Source organism: Rhipicephalus microplus, chromosome 4 (assembly GCF_043290135.1).
Source record: "Rhipicephalus microplus isolate Deutch F79 chromosome 4, USDA_Rmic, whole genome shotgun sequence".
In the NCBI taxonomy this organism is placed as follows: Eukaryota; Metazoa; Arthropoda; class Arachnida; order Ixodida; family Ixodidae; genus Rhipicephalus; species Rhipicephalus microplus.
In genome coordinates, this window is record NC_134703.1 from 102,008,609 (window position 1) to 102,027,323 (window position 18,715).

General features: G+C 42.2%; 1 protein-coding gene across 1 annotated transcript; it reads left to right on the forward strand.

Moving 5' to 3' along the window:
• Positions 1–25: 25 nt before the first annotated feature.
• On the forward strand, positions 26–11,758 carry ND-49 (NADH dehydrogenase (ubiquinone) 49 kDa subunit). The gene is made up of 12 exons (XM_075893367.1): positions 26–182; positions 601–704; positions 1,192–1,301; positions 1,542–1,743; positions 3,296–3,408; positions 7,029–7,267; positions 7,547–7,666; positions 9,134–9,263; positions 10,104–10,199; positions 10,381–10,464; positions 10,836–10,893; positions 11,568–11,758. Exons 1-12 carry the CDS (start codon positions 91–93, stop codon positions 11,603–11,605), a joined length of 1,386 nt encoding a protein of 461 aa, XP_075749482.1. The 5' UTR covers positions 26–90; the 3' UTR covers positions 11,606–11,758.
• The last annotated feature ends 6,957 nt before the right edge of the window (positions 11,759–18,715 follow it).

An 18,715-nucleotide genomic window follows, 5' to 3' on the forward strand; every position in this document is an offset into this window, starting at 1 on the left:
GGGTGTTAAAGCAACTAATTTCTCGTTTTAGTTGCCGATCTTGCTTTCTCTGCTGTAAGGCTGTAGTCCGCGGCCAGTAGCAAGGTTACGATGGCATCCGTGTTGACTGCTGCAGCGCGGCTCTTGCGGCCTAAACTGCCGGCTGCGTTGCCCAGGTTTGGTGGATCGTTGTTTTTTGCCAGGTGAGCACCCGCATCAACCTTCGCTGATACCAAATACGCAGTTATGCAGCAAGTCGTCCTCTACGCACGATGGGTAGGCCGGTAGCAACGTGTGTCTGACCTCCTCTAAACAAAAATGTTGAAACTTCATTATTTTTTTTTTCACTAGTTTACTCGGTTAGGTTTGTCCCACGTGCGCACCCGTGCAGTAGAGAGCGATCGCTTGCAACCAAGAGGAGACAGTTTCGTTTCGCTTCGGCCGAGCAGTTTTTTGGCACACCTGGTAGATCATTTTACTGCAATCGAAGTCAGTGCTTGTTGAAACCGCACGAGGCGTGTTCTTAATGTCGCACAATATTGACTCCCCTTGCGTTGTTTCTGACTGACAGTTATGACATTGCGTGTAAAGATGATCTGTATTATTGCGCTTTGTTCGCAGGGGAGCGAGGTGGTGCCCTGGTGATGACTTCATCAAGGATATGTCGGGATTGTACTTCGCCCCCGATGAAGAGGAGGCGAAGATGCAACCGCTGCCGCCGAATGGTTAGTTTTCTAAGACGTCGTAGCGTGAGGCAACTTGTTTTGCTCATATTGCCAATGAAAGTCGATCCTGTAACGTCCCATGGTAGCCTCATCCGGATGCGGTGTTATGAACAGCTGGTCATTTTTACTATATATAACTCTACTACGACTCGTCTGAAGTAAAAATTAGTAGCTGTTCATAACGCTAGCTGTTCACACGCTCACACACAAACACACACGCACGCGCGCGAAAGTGGCCGTAGCGTTGCTAATAGTCTAGTAGATCCTCCATGGGAACGGCCGAAACTGTCGAAATAAATGCTTCCGCTGTTACCGGTCCCACGGAGGATCTACGTTACTATATATATACTTGTATGTATAATGTTCATTGTGAAAGTGCACTAAATCTTTTGTGCGGAACGATTAGTAAAGTGAGCTGAGTATGATTACGGGTGGGACATTAAACATAGATTTTTTTTTTACATTATGCTTTGCATACGGCTTCCAGACTACTTCGAAGCACCTGAGAAGCAAGTTCGAAACATGCAGATCAATTTTGGTCCTCAGCACCCTGCAGCTCACGGAGTGTTGCGGCTTGTGCTAGAACTGGAAGGAGAAGTAAGTACTTAGTGCTGACTGAACTTCCCATGCGATTCACTCAGTGGACTGTTGCTCAGTATTCTTCACTGTGAACGGTGTCCAAAGTAAAATAACGAGTGTTCAATATATATAATGCTCACGCGTCGTTGTTTCTTATTGAGATGAGGCATTCAAACAATGCTGTCTAGTTTTTAGTTATGCTCTCCGGCTAGCTTGTTGTTTTTCATCGGCTTCTTGCTTTTTTTTTTTTTCTTGCAGACTGTGGTGCGAGCGGACCCACACATTGGCCTCCTGCACCGTGGCACCGAAAAGCTCATTGAGTATAAAACCTACACTCAGGCACTGCCGTACATGGACCGCTTGGATTATGTCTCCATGATGGCAAACGAACAATGCTACTCGCTCGCTGTTGAGAAGCTCCTCAACATCGACATCCCCAAGCGTGCCAAGTACATTCGAGGTGCGTGCTGCCACGATGACCTTAGAACATTGTAGACATCAAGTTGCCAGGCGCAAGGTTTATCTAAAGCGCTGGTTGATTCCCACTCACATCTCATGCAGATGCATCATTTTGTGTGCAGTGAGGTATGTGTAGCACTTTGTTCACGTGGATTAGCGCCTCAAAAAAGCCGAAGTGCACGACACCATTCTGAAAATTATAAACTTGCTGAAATGTAGCAGTGGTTCATAATGTCACTGCTCATATGAAAGGTACGTCCCGCTATGACAATGCCAGGTTGTGACTTCAGTAGTCTTCTCATAGGTACTTAGTCCAGCTTTATAGTGAATGGAACATGCTAGTGATGCCTTCATTAAATTGAACCAAATCTGCTGCGAGATGCTACAACTGAGCAATGTCGAAATGGCAATCAGCCAGTAGCTTAATTGACATGTGTTACACTGTGTTGCAGTTCACGCGAATACCCAGGCAGTGTACAATCTTTGACTTAAGACTGTCTTGCTGTAGAGCCTTATTTTTCACAGTACATTTCTGTGCAGTGCACCATGTCCTTAATGTGTGCTGAGCACATTGAGTGTCCACCAAGCATAACCCAGTGTATTATCAATGTTCATGTGATGTGGCATTTAGCTCTGTGCATTTTTTGATTGTTGGTGATGCTATTGTTTAGATTTGGGCAATGAAAATTATGGCAGCTATGGTGTTTTGTTTTTGTTTTTGTTTTTTTGCTGAGAGAAATGCTATGAGATCAATATCCAACTGTGGAAAGTAGATTATGTGTAGAACAGATTGTTGAAACACCTTTTAGTTTTCCACTATAGTCTTTATAAAGTTTTGTCAAAGTGGTGCACCTTCTGCAATTTTGTTCGTGTTCAATACGACTTTCCAATAGATTTCCGAGGTAATTAAGAATGGGGCAGCACAAGAACACAGAAAACATGTGAAAGAAGAAAATTGGGATTCAGAGTTGCAGCACTGGTGTGTTGACTTTGTTAGTGGGTGCTGTGGCATCCATCTTGGGCTGTTATGCATACACTGTTATGCAGTGGTATCAAGCAGCACAGTTTTTTTACGCTAAACGCATTCACAATGCTGTCCATATGTATTGCGTGCATAGGGAACAGCAGTTTTAGCAACTCAAGCACTCCCCCTGAAAATTTTAAAAATGTAGTATTAAAGCACTTGTGTTACTCTCTTGCAAGACACTGTATGCTATTAGAGGAGTGCGTGCGGTGCGAAAGCTCTTGCAGTCCCAGATTCTTCGAAGAAGTCATCGCAGCTTAAAGACAGCTTTCTGCTTGCGAAAGTCTGCTGTTTCGTGTTCAGTGCTGTTTGTGGCATCCACGCAAACCATAATTAATGATGTGCATGCTCAGGAAAAAAATTGTGCGCTTTTCTTGCCCAACAGCATCATCCAATAATTTTGCCAGTTATAAAATGGCTGAGAATATAACGTTAATCGCAGGAAGATTTAACTGCTGTTGTGTGTACGTACCAGTCTTTCTGAAGTTCATCTCTGGGGTAACTGTGGTGGAAATGCCTTTGCTTGCAGTTCTTTTTGGAGAGATAACGAGAATTCTCAACCACATCATGGCTGTCGGAACTCATTGTCTGGACATTGGTGGCCTTACACCCTTCTTCTGGCTTTTCGAGGAGCGAGAAAAGGTATGCTTTTCATCACTTGGTGGCTTTTGCTAGCGTAGGCCTTGAATTTCTGATGTCGTCACACGAAGCGAAATGATTGTGTTTTGCCCCTATTTTTGTCACACACTCACCATATGTGTATCTATTCTTGAACCAAAATGGATGGTTGATTTGTATTCGTTTTGAGAGGTATTTTTTTTCCAGCTTGATATTGAATTGATGTTAAATATTTTGCCCTTAAAAAGCACGTTTTTATTGACAAAAAAAATTAAAGTGTAAGTCAAGTCAAATTACCATAGAGATTTTTATTGTTCCATGGCCAGTTGGCGTCTTTCACGATTCACGAGATAATGTCATCATTGAGAAACTGGCAAATATAACAGGTCAAGTCATCAAAGTAAATTTCAGCACTTGAATAATTAGCGCCTGAAGAGCTGTACGATCATTCTTGTGCCGATGCACAAGCAACGCGTGTGTCGTCAAAACATTTCTTTTAGCATAAGTCACTATAAAATGGGAAATGGCGATTAAAATGAAGAAAAGGCAAAGCAAGTGTTGCCATTTGTGAAGCCACACACCAACAAGCTAGTCTAATTCGTAACGCACATGGAGAGATATGGCCTTAAGTGGATGAGCTACACTCATCCAAAACAGAACTCAGGCTATGAGAGACACCATAGTGGAGGATTCCGGATAATTTCGGCATCGCTTGTTGCTCCACAGATCACTAGTTCGATCAAGGCAACGACGATACCATTTAGATGGAGGCGAAATGGTAGAGGCCCTAGTACCATGTGATGTCAATGCACATTAAAGAACATCAGATGGCTTCAATTTCTGGAGCCGTCCATTACGACGTCTCTCATAATCACATCGTGGTTTGGGGACGTAAAACCCCAAATATTGTTATTGCTTGTTGCGGCTTGCAGAAAAAGTAAAATAACTTATTGTTGCAAAATGTGCTCATGATTAGAGCGGGAGTGGCACTTAGTGTACTTGCCATTCAAGGTAGCCATTTTATGGTGGTAATGACACTGTCCAGGCCAACGTTACTAGATTATTCTCAGTTGTAAAACTGGCCGGCGCTGCCCGGAACCGCCACCGATCTTTCTCTCTGTGGCGCTGCAGTCGCAACCGGCTCGGTTGCTGGGGCGCTCGCAGGCGGTTTCGCTTATGCGCCGCAGTAGCCGGCGCATTCGGTGCCCCGGTCTCCGGCGTTTCTTGTTCGCGCGGTCGTTTTCAGAAGTGCTGAATGAGCGATGCCGTTCGAGTGGCACATTTAGTGATTTTCCAGCGACTGTATTTCATTGCTGTGGGCCTCTGCATGTGAGGCTGAGGCCGACAATGCCGACCTGCTTTGTTCCCGGGTGTACCAGTGGCTACAGCAGCAACAAGAACAACACGGACAGGCACTTCTTCTCGGCTCCCAAAGATGCGACGCTTCGCTCGCTTTGGAATAAGGCCATCCCGCGTGCGGATAAGGAGCTTTTTTTTTTTTTTTTTTTTTTTTTTTGGTGACGCGCATGCATTTCTATTCCAGATTCCTTCAGCGAGAGCGTGCCTTGAATGTGCAGGTCAAGTCGGCGCGCAAACGCGCTAAGCTGCTGTAAGCACGCTGGCAATGTTGTAGAGTTTGTTGTAAATAAAAAAAAAAAACCTTGCATACATGTATCTATTCATTACTTTTTTTCTGTCAACATGATTTCGTATTTTGTAGCCATATTCACCGTAAGCAAAAAAGATGTGGAGTTGATTTGTAAATAAAAATGCTTGCATGTATCTATTCATTACTTACTTTGTTTCTCTTAACATGCTTTGGTATATTGTAGCAATATTCACCTCAAGCAAAAAAGGTGTGGAGTTGATTGTAAATTTAAAAAAAAAAACGTTGCATATATTTTTCTACTTTGTGTCTGCCGTAAAGTGTGCACTGTGAAAACCAATAAATTGCTGAAAAGAACATTATGCTTATTGACATGTAAGCTGGTTTAACTTCGTCAGTTAATTGACTCAATAATTCTTTCAATTAAAGCTATTTCGCCTTTTGCAGAAATGTCGCTTCTTGGTGGCGTTTGGTAAAGCTAACTGTTGTCAGGGCAAGACATGGAAAAGGTACTATTCCAAAAAGGACGTCGAGACAATTGGGAAGTTTCGTCTTCGAGTGGCCATAATTACTAGAGCCACTAAATGACGTAGCTCCAATGGTGACCTTGCTTCTTTGGCTGGAAACAAAATGAGCGGTTTCGTGATTTTTTATAAAATTCGGAAGAGACAATCAAAATAAGTTTTAACGGAGGCTTATTCCATGCTACCAGCTTGCGGCAGACCGTTCACGCTCGTGGTTGACTGCCGGCGAGCAGCCGACGCAAGCGCGCGCAAACTACGATGCGCTTCGGCTGACCTGTTGTAGAAAGCAATGCAATGAGCCGTAACGGACGGCTTTTCTGCCCCACATTAAGCGATCCTGAGCAGCTACTGGAAAGTACTCTGGCCTAGATGTAGTCTGGACGCGGACAACTTGACGGGTAGCGGGTAATCTTTGATGTTATCGTGCGCTAACGTCATGAGAAGGCCGAAGCGGCGTTGGGAGAAGCGCCGTTGCACACGATGAGCAGCGGCCGGGTAGAGCAAAATGCGGCGGTCCCGCCCTCTCGCGGCACGCAGAGAAACGGAGACGCCGGCGGCGCACGGCGCATGGGGAGAGTTTTACAACTGAACCTATCTAGTAACGTTGGTCCAGGCCAGCTCAGACGAGCTTATTTGCATTTACTGTAGGGCTAGTTGGTAAATAGCTGACGTTGAATTGAGTGGTGCAAATACTAAGATGACAAAGAACACACGACGTGGATGAGTGCACACCTCAATACTCAACTTTTCTGCTTTGCTTCTGGTTTTTATACATTGCATCACTTAAGCAAGCTTCAGTAAAATTTTCCTGGAAGAAAGGGAGATGGGGAGGGGGCCTTGGCATCGCAATACTTTTCTTTTGGGGCCATTACTGCCACTACCTTTGTAATTGGGCTTGTGTAAGATGTCCGAACAAGCTAAAATAATGTAACGAAGGATAATATTGTGATCAAAATGACGCAAGTTGGGTCCCACTGCGATGTGTTCGCGCCAGCCCAGGACTTACAATCGAGACCGAATTGATGGAAATGGGATTAACAGAAGAGTGCCGTGATTAGGTCTGAGCTAGAGTTGTCATCCTTCTTACCTGAAGTCCTCTTTCATGCGCTGTTTGGATTTTGCAGCTTATGGAGTTCAATCGAGCCCGAATTGATGGAAATGGGATTAACAGAAGAGTGCCGTGATTAGGTCTGAGCTAGAGTTGTCATCCTTCTTACCTGAAGTCCTCTTTCATGCGCTGTTTGGATTTTGCAGCTTATGGAGTTCAATCGAGCCCGAATTGATGGAAATGGGATTAACAGAAGAGTGCCGTGATTAGGTCTGAGCTAGAGTTGTCATTCTTCTTACCTGAAGTCCTCTTTCATGCGCTGTTTGGATTTTGCAGCTTATGGAGTTCAATCGAGCCCGAATTGATGGAAATGGGATTAACAGAAGAGTGCCGTGATTAGGTCTGAGCTAGAGTTGTCATCCTTCTTACCTGAAGTCCTCTTTCATGCGCTGTTTGGATTTTGCAGCTTATGGAGTTCTACGAGCGTGTGAGTGGTGCCCGCATGCATGCGGCATATGTGCGGCCAGGCGGTGTATCCCAGGACATGCCCCTGGGTCTGATGGACGATATCTACGACTGGGCCACAAAGTTCAGTGAACGGTTGGACGAAGTCGAAGACCTGCTTACTGGAAACCGAATCTGGAAGCAACGCACTGTGGATATTGGAGTCATCTCTGCAGAGAATGCACTCAATTGGGGCTGCAGGTACAGCTGAACTTGTAAAATACAGTAAACTCTCAGGGAACAGAAATCATTTAAGCTAAATTGCTGCTTAGATGGAACACCTGCTTCTAATATTATTGCTTTGTTAGTTGAACCACCATGTTCACACTGGGGTGGCGGCGGCACGCAACAAGGGAGAGGTTCAGAGCTATTTTCGGGTATTTAAACAAGGGAAACTGATGTTGTTATAAGTTATGAATGCACCATGTGGCAAGCATAGTTACTCACAGGATGCACTTTCCCACCTGCTCTTTCTACTAGTGGTGTGATGCTGCGTGGATCTGGCATCAAGTGGGACCTGAGGAAAACACAGCCGTACGATTCCTATGAGGACTTTGAGTTCGACGTTCCTATTGGACTCAAGGGCGACTGTTACGACAGGTCAGAACTTGGATGTTTGACCACACTGCATGCATTTCATTAAATATTGGTGCTATTATATCACTGAATTCAATTTCACTTAGCTATGTGATATTGCAAATCTTAGTAGACAATCTCTTCAGTACCCGTAGTCTAGCTATACTAATTTTGCTGGCTGTGAACGTAGATAAACATATCCCATGGTTGCTTTGTTCATCTATGTCCTTGCAATATATTGGCTTTCATAACACCTAAAAATGGGGATGCCATAGTTTGCAGATGGCCTCATTTTTTTTCTTGTTCCTCTTTCGGATGATCTTTTAGTGTGGTGGAATGCACTGCTAGGGAGCCATTGCTAAACAAAAATGCTGCCTTGTCAAAATTGTACAATAGATTCTACTTCATCATTTTGTTTCTGGCATCCTTTAGAACTACTCGAAGACCAAAGAACAATAGGAAGTTATCAATAGCATTTTGTTCAACATGTACATGGCACTGTATATCTGAAATCATGGCCCTTGTTTCATCATATTTTACTATTTGGTTTTAAATTACTTGAACTATCAGCCCCAGCAAAAATTTGTGGTTTTGAATACGATGGGTGATGATACTCCATAAAAACATACCTTGACATTGGAGGGAAAGCTACAGAGGTGGGGCTTCCGCACATTTGTGTTGCTCCGCAAGTAGTACGTCTGAAACCGAAATCAGCTGCGAGCGGATTTCGGTTTTGCTAGCTCGCATCTGTAACACGTTTTGAAAATCATATACACAAAAATGTGAATGAAAGGTACATTTTGATGATTCAATATAAATTTTGATGTAATGCTACGAGTATACGAATGCACTCAAACCTCGATATAACGTAAGCGGGCATAATAAAATATTGGTTATAACAAAGTAAATAAAAATTAGTGTTGCAATAGATATAGTGTTAGGAATGAACCTTTATAATGAATTTTCGGATGTAACAAACTTATTTTCGTGTAAGATGCAACTTTGTTATAATGAGGTTTGAGTTTATATTTTGGGGGGGAACTGAAGACCCCTCACTGACCCACTAGATACGCCACGGATGTCTTGTTTACTTTGGAAAATGGGCTTGCTAAAAAGGCGGTGCTGTTTAAAAAAAGTAGAAAGAAAAGGAAGGCATTTCTACAAAGTGAATGACTGCATTTTACTTACGACTTCCTGCAATTGTTTGAGTTTGATAATATATAAAGCGGCATTTGTTTTGGCTAGGTAAATGATGGACTTGTCAGTAAACTTTGTTAGTACTATTGTATGTTTCGGCAAGCATGTGCTTCAGTTCTGTAGCTTCGACAGTGCTGTAAAGAAAAGTTGTCGCCGAGTGTAGTTGATTCATTACGATGGGGTAACACACTTTACAAAAGACACGCAGGACACAGTGACAAATCATTTTAAAACCTAGAGACTCACTGCTATGGCAATTTCAGCAGCATACTAATTTGATAATTTGTCATGCAGGTACTTATGCCGAATGGAAGAGATGAGGCAAAGCCTGAACATCATCTACCAGGCTCTGAACAAGATGCCACCTGGTCCAGTCAAGACTGATGACAACAAATGTGTGCCCCCATCGAGGGAAGAGATGAAGGTATGTGTAGCTGGCTCATTACTCATCCAAGTTTGTCTGCGATGACTTGTACTTTAAAGTACCATAAGTGGACTGCAAATAACATCTTCTAGTCTATCCGCACAATTTTATGACACACTGACAAAACATGATCATGTTGATCCAGACAAGGGTGAGGAGAGTTAATCATAATTTTTTACATGTGTGGCCATACAGCAATAATGCGTCAGTGCTTCACCATTTCAGACTCTGAAAAAAAAAATTTCTTCGACGTGGTTCTTGGGTGACCGCTTAAATAACAAAAACTGTCTCTGTTGAGGCTATGAAGTTGAAATTAAACTCTGCAGTGTTGAACGTTTTGTAGGTAGCGTTGATATGATATATAAACTTACTACTACCTGCAAAGTGTGAGCCTGTTTGGTGCAAAAACTTGCAATGTGATGTCATTGTTTTATGCTATAGTACCCGTTTAGGTTTCTTTATTCTCGCATGGGGACGTGAAATGGTTTGAGCAATCACGAGTGTTCTTAGCTAATATAGAAGCATTTCTAACCGACACTTCAGTGTTTTTTTTTTGCTGAAAATAAAAATCTAGGCTATTGTAAAATAAGTATGCTGAAGTAATGTCATTTATAGGTAACTTGACCTTGTATGGTGACATGCTGATTGCTGCATAATATTTGCACTGTGCGTTTTATCACAAGCTTCACTTTCCAGAACATTTAAATGGAATTATTACCTTGCATTCCTTAGTTGCACCATCTTGTATTCCATTAGTCTGTCTTTCTCAAACCTATAACTGCATCCTGGCTTTCCCGATCATGCTTCTTGTCTACATTTTTTTTCGTCTTCGTGCCGTAGACTTCTATGGAAGCCCTCATTCACCACTTCAAGCTGTTCACCGAGGGCTACCAGGTTCCTCCCGGTGTCACATACACGGCTGTTGAAGCACCTAAGGCAAGTCCTAAATCAATGCTGCGCAGCCGAATCTTCATGCTACTGTAGTACCATCTTAGTAGTATAGTAGTAGCCGCATTCAAGCGTTTAACAACAAACACCAGTTGCTATGACCCAATCTTTACTTTGGTGGCTTCAGCATTGAGCACTTAGTAACATGACTCTTGTACTCGGCATGCAGGGGGAGTTTGGGCTTTACATGATCTCGGATGGAAGCAGCCGTCCCTACCGATGCAAGATCAAGGCACCCGGTTTTGCACATCTGGTAAGCATATGTCAGGAAAGCACTTTAGAGCTGGTCGAGTGTCACACGTGAAAACATCCTTGCATCTAAGTTTTGATTGCTTTTAAAAAAAAAAAAGCTTCTTACATTAATAGCTCTTCACAGCGATCTTGCATAAACACTGTGTTTGCCAAGCTTGAACTACAATTTTCAAGCATCCAAAATTCGCATGTGAAGGAAATGTACAGCAAGTGTTATTACAAGGTTAATCCAGACGAATAAGGTAACCGTGGTAATTGTTTGAAAGTCGGTTTACGAGGTTCACTTAAGCACTATTGCTTCATCATCATCTTATTTGCCTTGTGCGTTTGTGAGTTACTCAGTGCTCTTTTTGTTTCTTTCTCGCGTCATAGTCTGCCTTGGACTTCATTGGCAAAAACCACATGCTGGCCGACATCGTTGCCATCATAGGTAAGCCCGTAGACAAAGCCTCGTCTTTGCGACGGTAGTTCCGATTTCTACTTTGCTTAGATAGGAAGAAAATTGTGTAAAACTAGCAAATGACTTAGTTCAAGAGGGAAATGGGCATGAGTCGCATGATTAAATATAATCTAATACGTGCTTTGTTGAAGATCATTGGTCCATGCTGTATGCTAAGCTGTTCTGATGAGAGTTTCAGCTGTTGTTTATTCAGAATGTGACGAATAAGTTTTTGCTGTAACAGTTGTTTTTGTCCGATTTTTTCTGGTGTGTACGGCTGCTATTGGCTCGTAAACTTACAATATTGGCAGCTGGGCATAGATTATACAACAGTTATCTCACTTGTGAAAACCTTTTTATCCATTACCTATTTGTCGATTCACATACGTGCATTAAATTTGTGCATAAGCTCATCTAGCAATTCTTTCTGTTTTATTGACCAGCTTCTATGAGCAACCCACACTTGCACAGGTGCGCTTGTAAGCGTAGCTGCTGCAAAGCATACTTAGCGATTGGTCTCTGCACGGAATACACTTTCTGGCCGTTCTCTGCTGCTCAGCAACTTAATATAACTTGTTTAGGCGAATGTGAATCTACTACTCTAAAAAGTTGTGGCTTGAAAAAAAAAATTATATTTCTGCTAACTCTTGCGTTCAATCGTGCAGGTACGCTTGATATCGTGTTTGGAGAAGTCGACCGCTAGCACCCCAGGAACACGCAACTCGACGTAGGCATCAGCAGTTTCGTTAGAAACACACACATCTCTTGGCCTGTTGGTGTAGTAAATAAATTATGTAAATATCGTCAACTGAATGCTATGCTACAGGCCTGAATAAATGTGTTTGTTTCAGCATAACGTTTTGTTGACCCTTAGGAAGAATGAATGAGTGCCAGAAGGTATCGCAGAAGGCATCGCAGTGACTGCACAGCTTTATAATCAAGATTACTGCAGCAAATGACAGTGAATTGCGGTCAGCTTTTGTTTGTTCAGCTTGAATACAACCAACTTTTAATTCATTAAATTATCCGGAGTGTCAAGTTACTAGACAGAGAAAACATCCAAACATACTGATGTTTCCTATAGCAGTGTTCACCTCACTCTAACCTGTCCATGAACTTCACATGCACTCAATTTTTACACATTTACATTGATAGAAGTGACTTTTTACTTTTTGGTGCGTAGCACTTTGGAGCCAGAAATCACTGTTTTGGAGCACCCATAAGTGTTTTCAGGGTGAAATTTTTTTTTAAAGCAGTTATTGGTGTTTTAGAATCGGATACAAAATTTACCATACAACAGTTGGAATTCAAAGTGTGTTGTAAAAATTATTACTTATTATGGAATATATTTCACAGACAACAAATGTAAATTTCAAGAAGCAAACAATTGAAAGATGACTGGTTGTCAAAATGTGCTGTGAAATAAGCTATATAATAAAAGTACTAGTATTTGCAGCAGAAATCAAATCAAATTGATAAAGCTGAGCACCACATTTTAGAATTAACCACAGTCCCACATAACTGTTGCCAAATAAGCAGTAGATAATTGGTATGAGAAGAAAGAAATTCTGCTCATTTTCACATTTCACCACACTGGCCTACATGTCGAGCTGATAACAACAAAAACCCTGCAAAATGACCTATATGGTTAATATGCCAGTTCTTGTCCCATAAACGAAATCAGAGCCGATAATGCTGCACACTAATAGCATACTGGGATAATAGTGTACAGATTCTTTTCAATTTCTTTATGACTTGTGAGTCGGTCAAACAATAAAATTTCATCACTCTTCTCTCAGTGCCATTTAAGAGCAGGTATGGAGCAATTACTAACAAAAATTACTTTTTGGAGCAATTGGAGCAGCACTTGCATCGCTGCATTCATTGTATGAAATGGTCTACATTAAAGCACCAGCTATTGTGCCAAGAAAAGTTTAGCTGGAAGCTTGAAAAAAAAAAGATGCGACACTGCAAAGTTAAGCATGAAAATTATTCTTGACATTTGTCAATGGATTTGTGAAATTGCCAAACATCACAGTGCATGATATATTGTACTTGGTGCTCTCAGGCCATCTTTTCTTGCATAAAACTCGCCTCTACATGAAAAAGTGAAAAGATTGTAAAATACCAGCAGACCAAAAGCAGCGGGAGCCACGCAAGCTACAACGGCCATTGATCAATTTCTCGCCATTGGCTTCGAGATTGCAGACATTCTTTGTTTCAACTGTTCCCTGCTAAATGGCACCACCTCTCCAACGTAACCACGCGAAAATTGGATTTTTGAATCACTCGCGTCATTCCCCATAGTAACGTCCGGCCGTTCTTCTTTCCATGAATCAAACAGAAACGAACAAGCAACATTTTATTGCGTTTTTTTATGCACGGAAGGTTCTTTATCTAGTTGATTGATTGATATGTGCGGTTTAACATCCCAAAACCACCATATGATTATGAGAGACGCCGTAGTGGGGGGCTCCGGAAATTTCGACCACCTGGTGTTCTTTAACGTGCACCCAAATCTGAGCACACGGGCCTACAACATTTCCGCCTCCATCGGAAATGCAGCCGCCGCAGCCGGGATTTGAAACCGCGACCTGCGGGTCTGCAGCCTTAGCCACTAGACCACCGCGGCGGGGCTTCTCTATCTAGTTCAGTTAGATCGATTACTAGTGATTACTTGTAGGTGGTCCGTTTGATGTCATTGGGATCATTTTGAAAATGTCCTACTGCGGTGCTTGTGCATTTACCTGAATTTCTCGGTAAGTAGGGCACTGTTGTTGATAATATTGTCGTTTTAGATGTTGTCATACACTGAGCTTTCACTACCATGTAAATTATTATTTGACTTTAGTTTCCTTTTAAGAATGAGCATTTGCCTGCTTATTGCAGATGCCTGCAAAACAAAAGAAATTTCCACACTACATGCCCGCTTGCATGCTTTTGTGCGCCACGATTGCAGTGCATGCAACTGACCGAAGCCATTTCGGCGCAGCTTTTAGAGAAGCTGACCTCTCTCTTAAAACAGCATACCAACCTTTTGCTTCAGTGCCAAAGCAAACATTTTCTAATGTAAATATTTCTAAGTTAGGTCAGTTGTACTGCCTGTTTAAAAATTGGATTAATGCGTAAATACGTGCAGGTTGACTTATATCCCAAAAGACAAAAGCATAAATAACTGCTTGTCATTTTTTTTGTGGCCAGCGCTTAGTTCTTTCCGAGCCGTGACTTCGCGCCGCCGAGCATTTTTTTGGAATTCATTTTGCACTTGTGAATGAATACGACTTTATCTCATGCGTCAGAGTGCTAGAAGCACATTCATAAAACTTTTATGAACTCCGTGTACTGTCATAAAAGACTATTTGGCTGATGTTCATGCTTTCAGAGAAATCTAGGGCTTTGCTGTGTGGTGAAGTGACTGTGGTTGTGCTTTAAGGAGAAAATCATGAGGATCCTAGTTCATGGAAAGGATTCACTGATTTGTCCTTTGTGCAGTAAATCTAATTTGTGCCACATAAAATTCACTGCAATGCAAGGATTCGTATTTCACTGCATAGTGTTTTCAAACACTAGCTGTTGCTGCAGTCGAAAAAGAGAACAGAGATGCTGAAACGCTGGGACGCCATGTTTTTTCAACAAAATCCCATGGTCCACTACAGCGAGTGGTATTGTTGAAGAAGCCTGGTGTTTGTATGGTCAGACTCGCTTTAATGGAAGTTTACCACAAAAAAAGAGCACATTTTTTTTATAACACAAACTAATTACAGTAAAACCTAATCAATTGGAAGTCACTGGGACCGTGAAAAAATTTTTAATTAGGGGTTTTTGAATTAATAATAATGAATCATACAAAACGTGGGGTGCAAGAAACTTAAAATTATTCAAAGGAATCAGGAATGGCCATTTACTGTGCCAGCTAATTTGCGGCTCCAAGGGTTATATTTTCCAGCAATACCTGGTCACAATTTTGCCGCAAACAAGGTGGAATGCCGAGCCTTGCCGATGATACCGCAAAAAAAAGAAAGAAAAAAGTGATGATCTGAAATGCGTGCCTGCGAAAAACAATATATCTTCACTGCACTACAGTAGTGACCTGCGGTCAGCATGTCGCCTGCACCTCGCTGCGTCAGCACGTCATGATGCGACCATTCATTCATTCCTTCTGGTAAAATAAAAAAAATTAGTGATGGATTGTGTGACGAAATTAGCGATGTGTTGCGGCTGCAAAACAGCTCCTCTGAAACTTTTGAACCGAGTTTTCGAAGTAGGTGTTCCAAGCAAGAACTCCACCAGCAATGCAAGTACACAAATTGCTGGAGCGACTGGCACTCGGAAGTTCGCGTACATCGCGAGTTCTGCCAGAATGTCTTTTATTAATTTCCTTAAGTTCTCAGAAAGAATAGGTAAATCGTGACGTGCTGACGTTGCGAGAAGCCTGCAACATGCTACTTGCGTGTCACTACTGTGTTGCAGTGAAGCATGTTTTGTTTTCCGCAAGCACACATATTTAGCTATCACTAAACTGTTGTTTTTATTGCGATAGCAATTATATGGACACTCTCGGCTGGATTTTACTGTCGGCGTCCGGCACCATTCACCGTGTGTGTGTGTGTCTGTGTATACACACACACGTGAAAGCGCAAGAAAAATAATAATGCAGATAAAGTCTCCGGTGCGTGGAATCGAATGTCCGCCATCTTGCTGGAGAGGGCGTGGCATTAGCCACTGAGCCATAAAGGAGCACCTTTTTTAACGTTGAAATGGCAAGCTATTTAGATCTACCACTTACTGCTGGCGATGCCCATCTTGGGGGAACTATTGTGTTTTCAGCATTACCAGCGAGATGGTGCAATGAGCGCGAGTCCCCAGATTGTGAGGACGCGGGGCTCTAGCTCACGTCTCCCACCCCTGTGTTGCCTCACGAGGGTGGGTGGTAGACGCTGACACGTGCACGCGCTTACCTCGCAGTGGGGAAAATCGTACAACTTGGGATTTCTCCGAAATGATTCTGCTGTGGTTACCGGGCGCACAAAGGTCAGAGCCTCGCTGCACAGTCTCCGTTTGCGAAAAGGGCATGCTTTTCAGACACAGCAAAGTAACAACTGAGACTTATTCGCGTTCATCTGTACCCGAGAGGACATTTCGTGCGTCAATTGTGTGCGAGAAACACGGGGCACGGTTCAACCTGCTTGCCATTTTTCGCTTGATGTTCCAGTTTGTTGCTATCACATTCATTGCTTCTCCTTTGCGGCAAAGCTGTGACTTTTTTTATAATTTTATTTTTTGAGCAAGCAGTTGCCACTGATTAATATCGCTATGTTGCACTGCCTTGAGACTCTTTGGGGCTGTCGTTTCCACGGACGAGGTAAAATCGGGATTGTGAATTGGCGCACTGCACCGAAAGTTTTCGAATGAACTGGGCTGGTGCTGCCACTTCAAAGTATCCGGTCAAACTTGCATTTAAAGATACAGGACTGAAAATACTTTGAAGCAGGATTGTAAAATAAATGTGTTGGAATTAACAAGGTCTTACTGTATAATGAAATGGTATATGTAGGCACATAAATACTTACACACATACATACAAACATACATACATACAGTATGCTAGAACTAGCAAAAAGCTTTATGAGCACAGCAAGAGTTTCTGCATTGTTTGGCAGATTTGCGTCTCATCACTCACTCAAACTTCATTAGTATAACAAAGTTGCATCTTTTATAATAATAAGTTCGTTATATTCAAACATTTGTGTTAGAGATTTATTCCTAAGCAAGACTTTTTCATCTGCTTTGTTATAACCAATGTTTCGTTATATCCGAGTTTGTTATATCGAAATTTGAGTGTACTTCTGCATAGTATGTCAATGCGCTTAATTGACCAGTATGAATTACAGTGGTACCTTAAATGTGGCTTGCAAGCATGCTCAGTCTTTTTTCTCCGAAAGAGCGTACAACATCACCCTGGTACACACTCAATGCAAACTATGCAACTTTTTCAAAAATGTTGGATTGATTGATTGATTTGTGGGGTTTAACGTCCCAAAACCATAAAAAAAAAAAAAAGGTTGGAGGATGTAGAAAATTTCACCTGCTGGTGCAGTTTCGCACAATTGGCGCAGCTATCACATCACTGACAGCGCTCCCCAATGCTAGATGTGCCAACAACCATAGCATTTCGCCTTGTCTGCTGCCTCAACATGATAGCGACAATAACATTTTGCAAGCAGCAACACAAGCTATTACTGCGTTCGATAATAGCTGTCATGAGCCACCACGACCAAAGTGTATCATTTGTATAAGCAAATAATATACAATCAGCCAGACTGTCTTGCTGTGTCTGATGCGCATTAATATGAATTCACATTACACATTTTAGACTTGCATTCCTTTCAGTAAGCACTTGCTATGGAGATCAATTGAAGAAATAAAATGTGCCTAGTGACAGGCCACCATTAAGTAATGGTGCCATCGAAAAATGCTTTATAGGAGGAGTTAAATATTTGCAATTCATAAATTATATGCTCTTTTGGGGCTCCTACATGCTGAGTGGAATTATTCTCGCTTAGAATCAATTAAGTCTTGAAAAACCTAGATAAATTTCACATGTCCCATGCCACCCCATCGTGCAACGCACAAGACAACTAAAAATTCAACCAGTTCTGCTTCGGGGACACCGATGCAACAGCAAAGTTGGCGGCGGTCCCTTAGTCAAAGGTATTTCCATGTTTTGCAAGTCTTTCAAATACATTGTATCACTACTCTTTATTAAGCTTTGAGGTGGTAGTATAGTTTCATTGCATCCTGACCATTCCACTCTTATATACAGGTTTAAACTTAGCCTTTGCTTAAGATTTGGCCTACTTCAATATGTTACATCCCTAGTAGCCCAAAATGTTGAAACAACTTTATGAATGTTGTGGGAATGCTGTGCCAACATTTTGTGCTATTAATGATCAATGCTCTTCATTGAACACTCTTTATAAAGCTTTCAGGTGGTGGTATAGCAACTACCTTTTATAACCACAAGATATCATGTGACAGTGGTGCAACTATTGTAACCTACACACCATTTGTTGGGCTAACTAACAGTCACTGTTATATATATTGGACCAGTGGCGAATAGTGGGATAGCCCAAGTTTTGTGGCACATCACAGTTTGTTGGGCTAACTGTTGCCTTCATTTCAATGCAATAGTGTTGAAAAGCACGTTTCGCAGAAATTCTGACGTCTTTGGTTGTCAGCGATAAATCATCTTGTGCGTGATCGAAACATCTAAAAAGACTCAAATAAAATAAAAAAATTGCTGCCCACATCTTCCCACTGGCGGAACTCTAGTGAATACGTCGCAGAGTGGTTAAGGCATCACATGAATGTTGCGTAGTTTGGTATGGTTTGGGAATGCTTCATTGTTATTTCTTTACCATTCTTATTAACTGAATGAAGGAGAAGCATCGCCTTCAACTTCAAGCAAATGCCAAGTAAAGACATCCTTGACATTAATTCCGAACGTGCGATCCAGTGCCTATCTATACGGAGTAGCCAGTGAATGGTTGTGCAGCACGAGCAGTTGTTTTTTGACTAGCAGACTCTGCCTGCATCGACCTTGAGATGCGAGAGAGGAAGGGGAGGGGAGCGACAGTTTAGCGGGTGTCTTCCTGGGCCGGCACCAGAGGCGAGCATGCACAGTGGGGGTGTGGACGACACCACCGCCGATGCCGAAGCGCGACGTGCATCTAAAAAATGCTCTATTTAAGAATTCTGGGTCTTATTGGTGATCGAAACCTGGTCGTTTGCGTGTCAAGTAAGTGTTCTACCG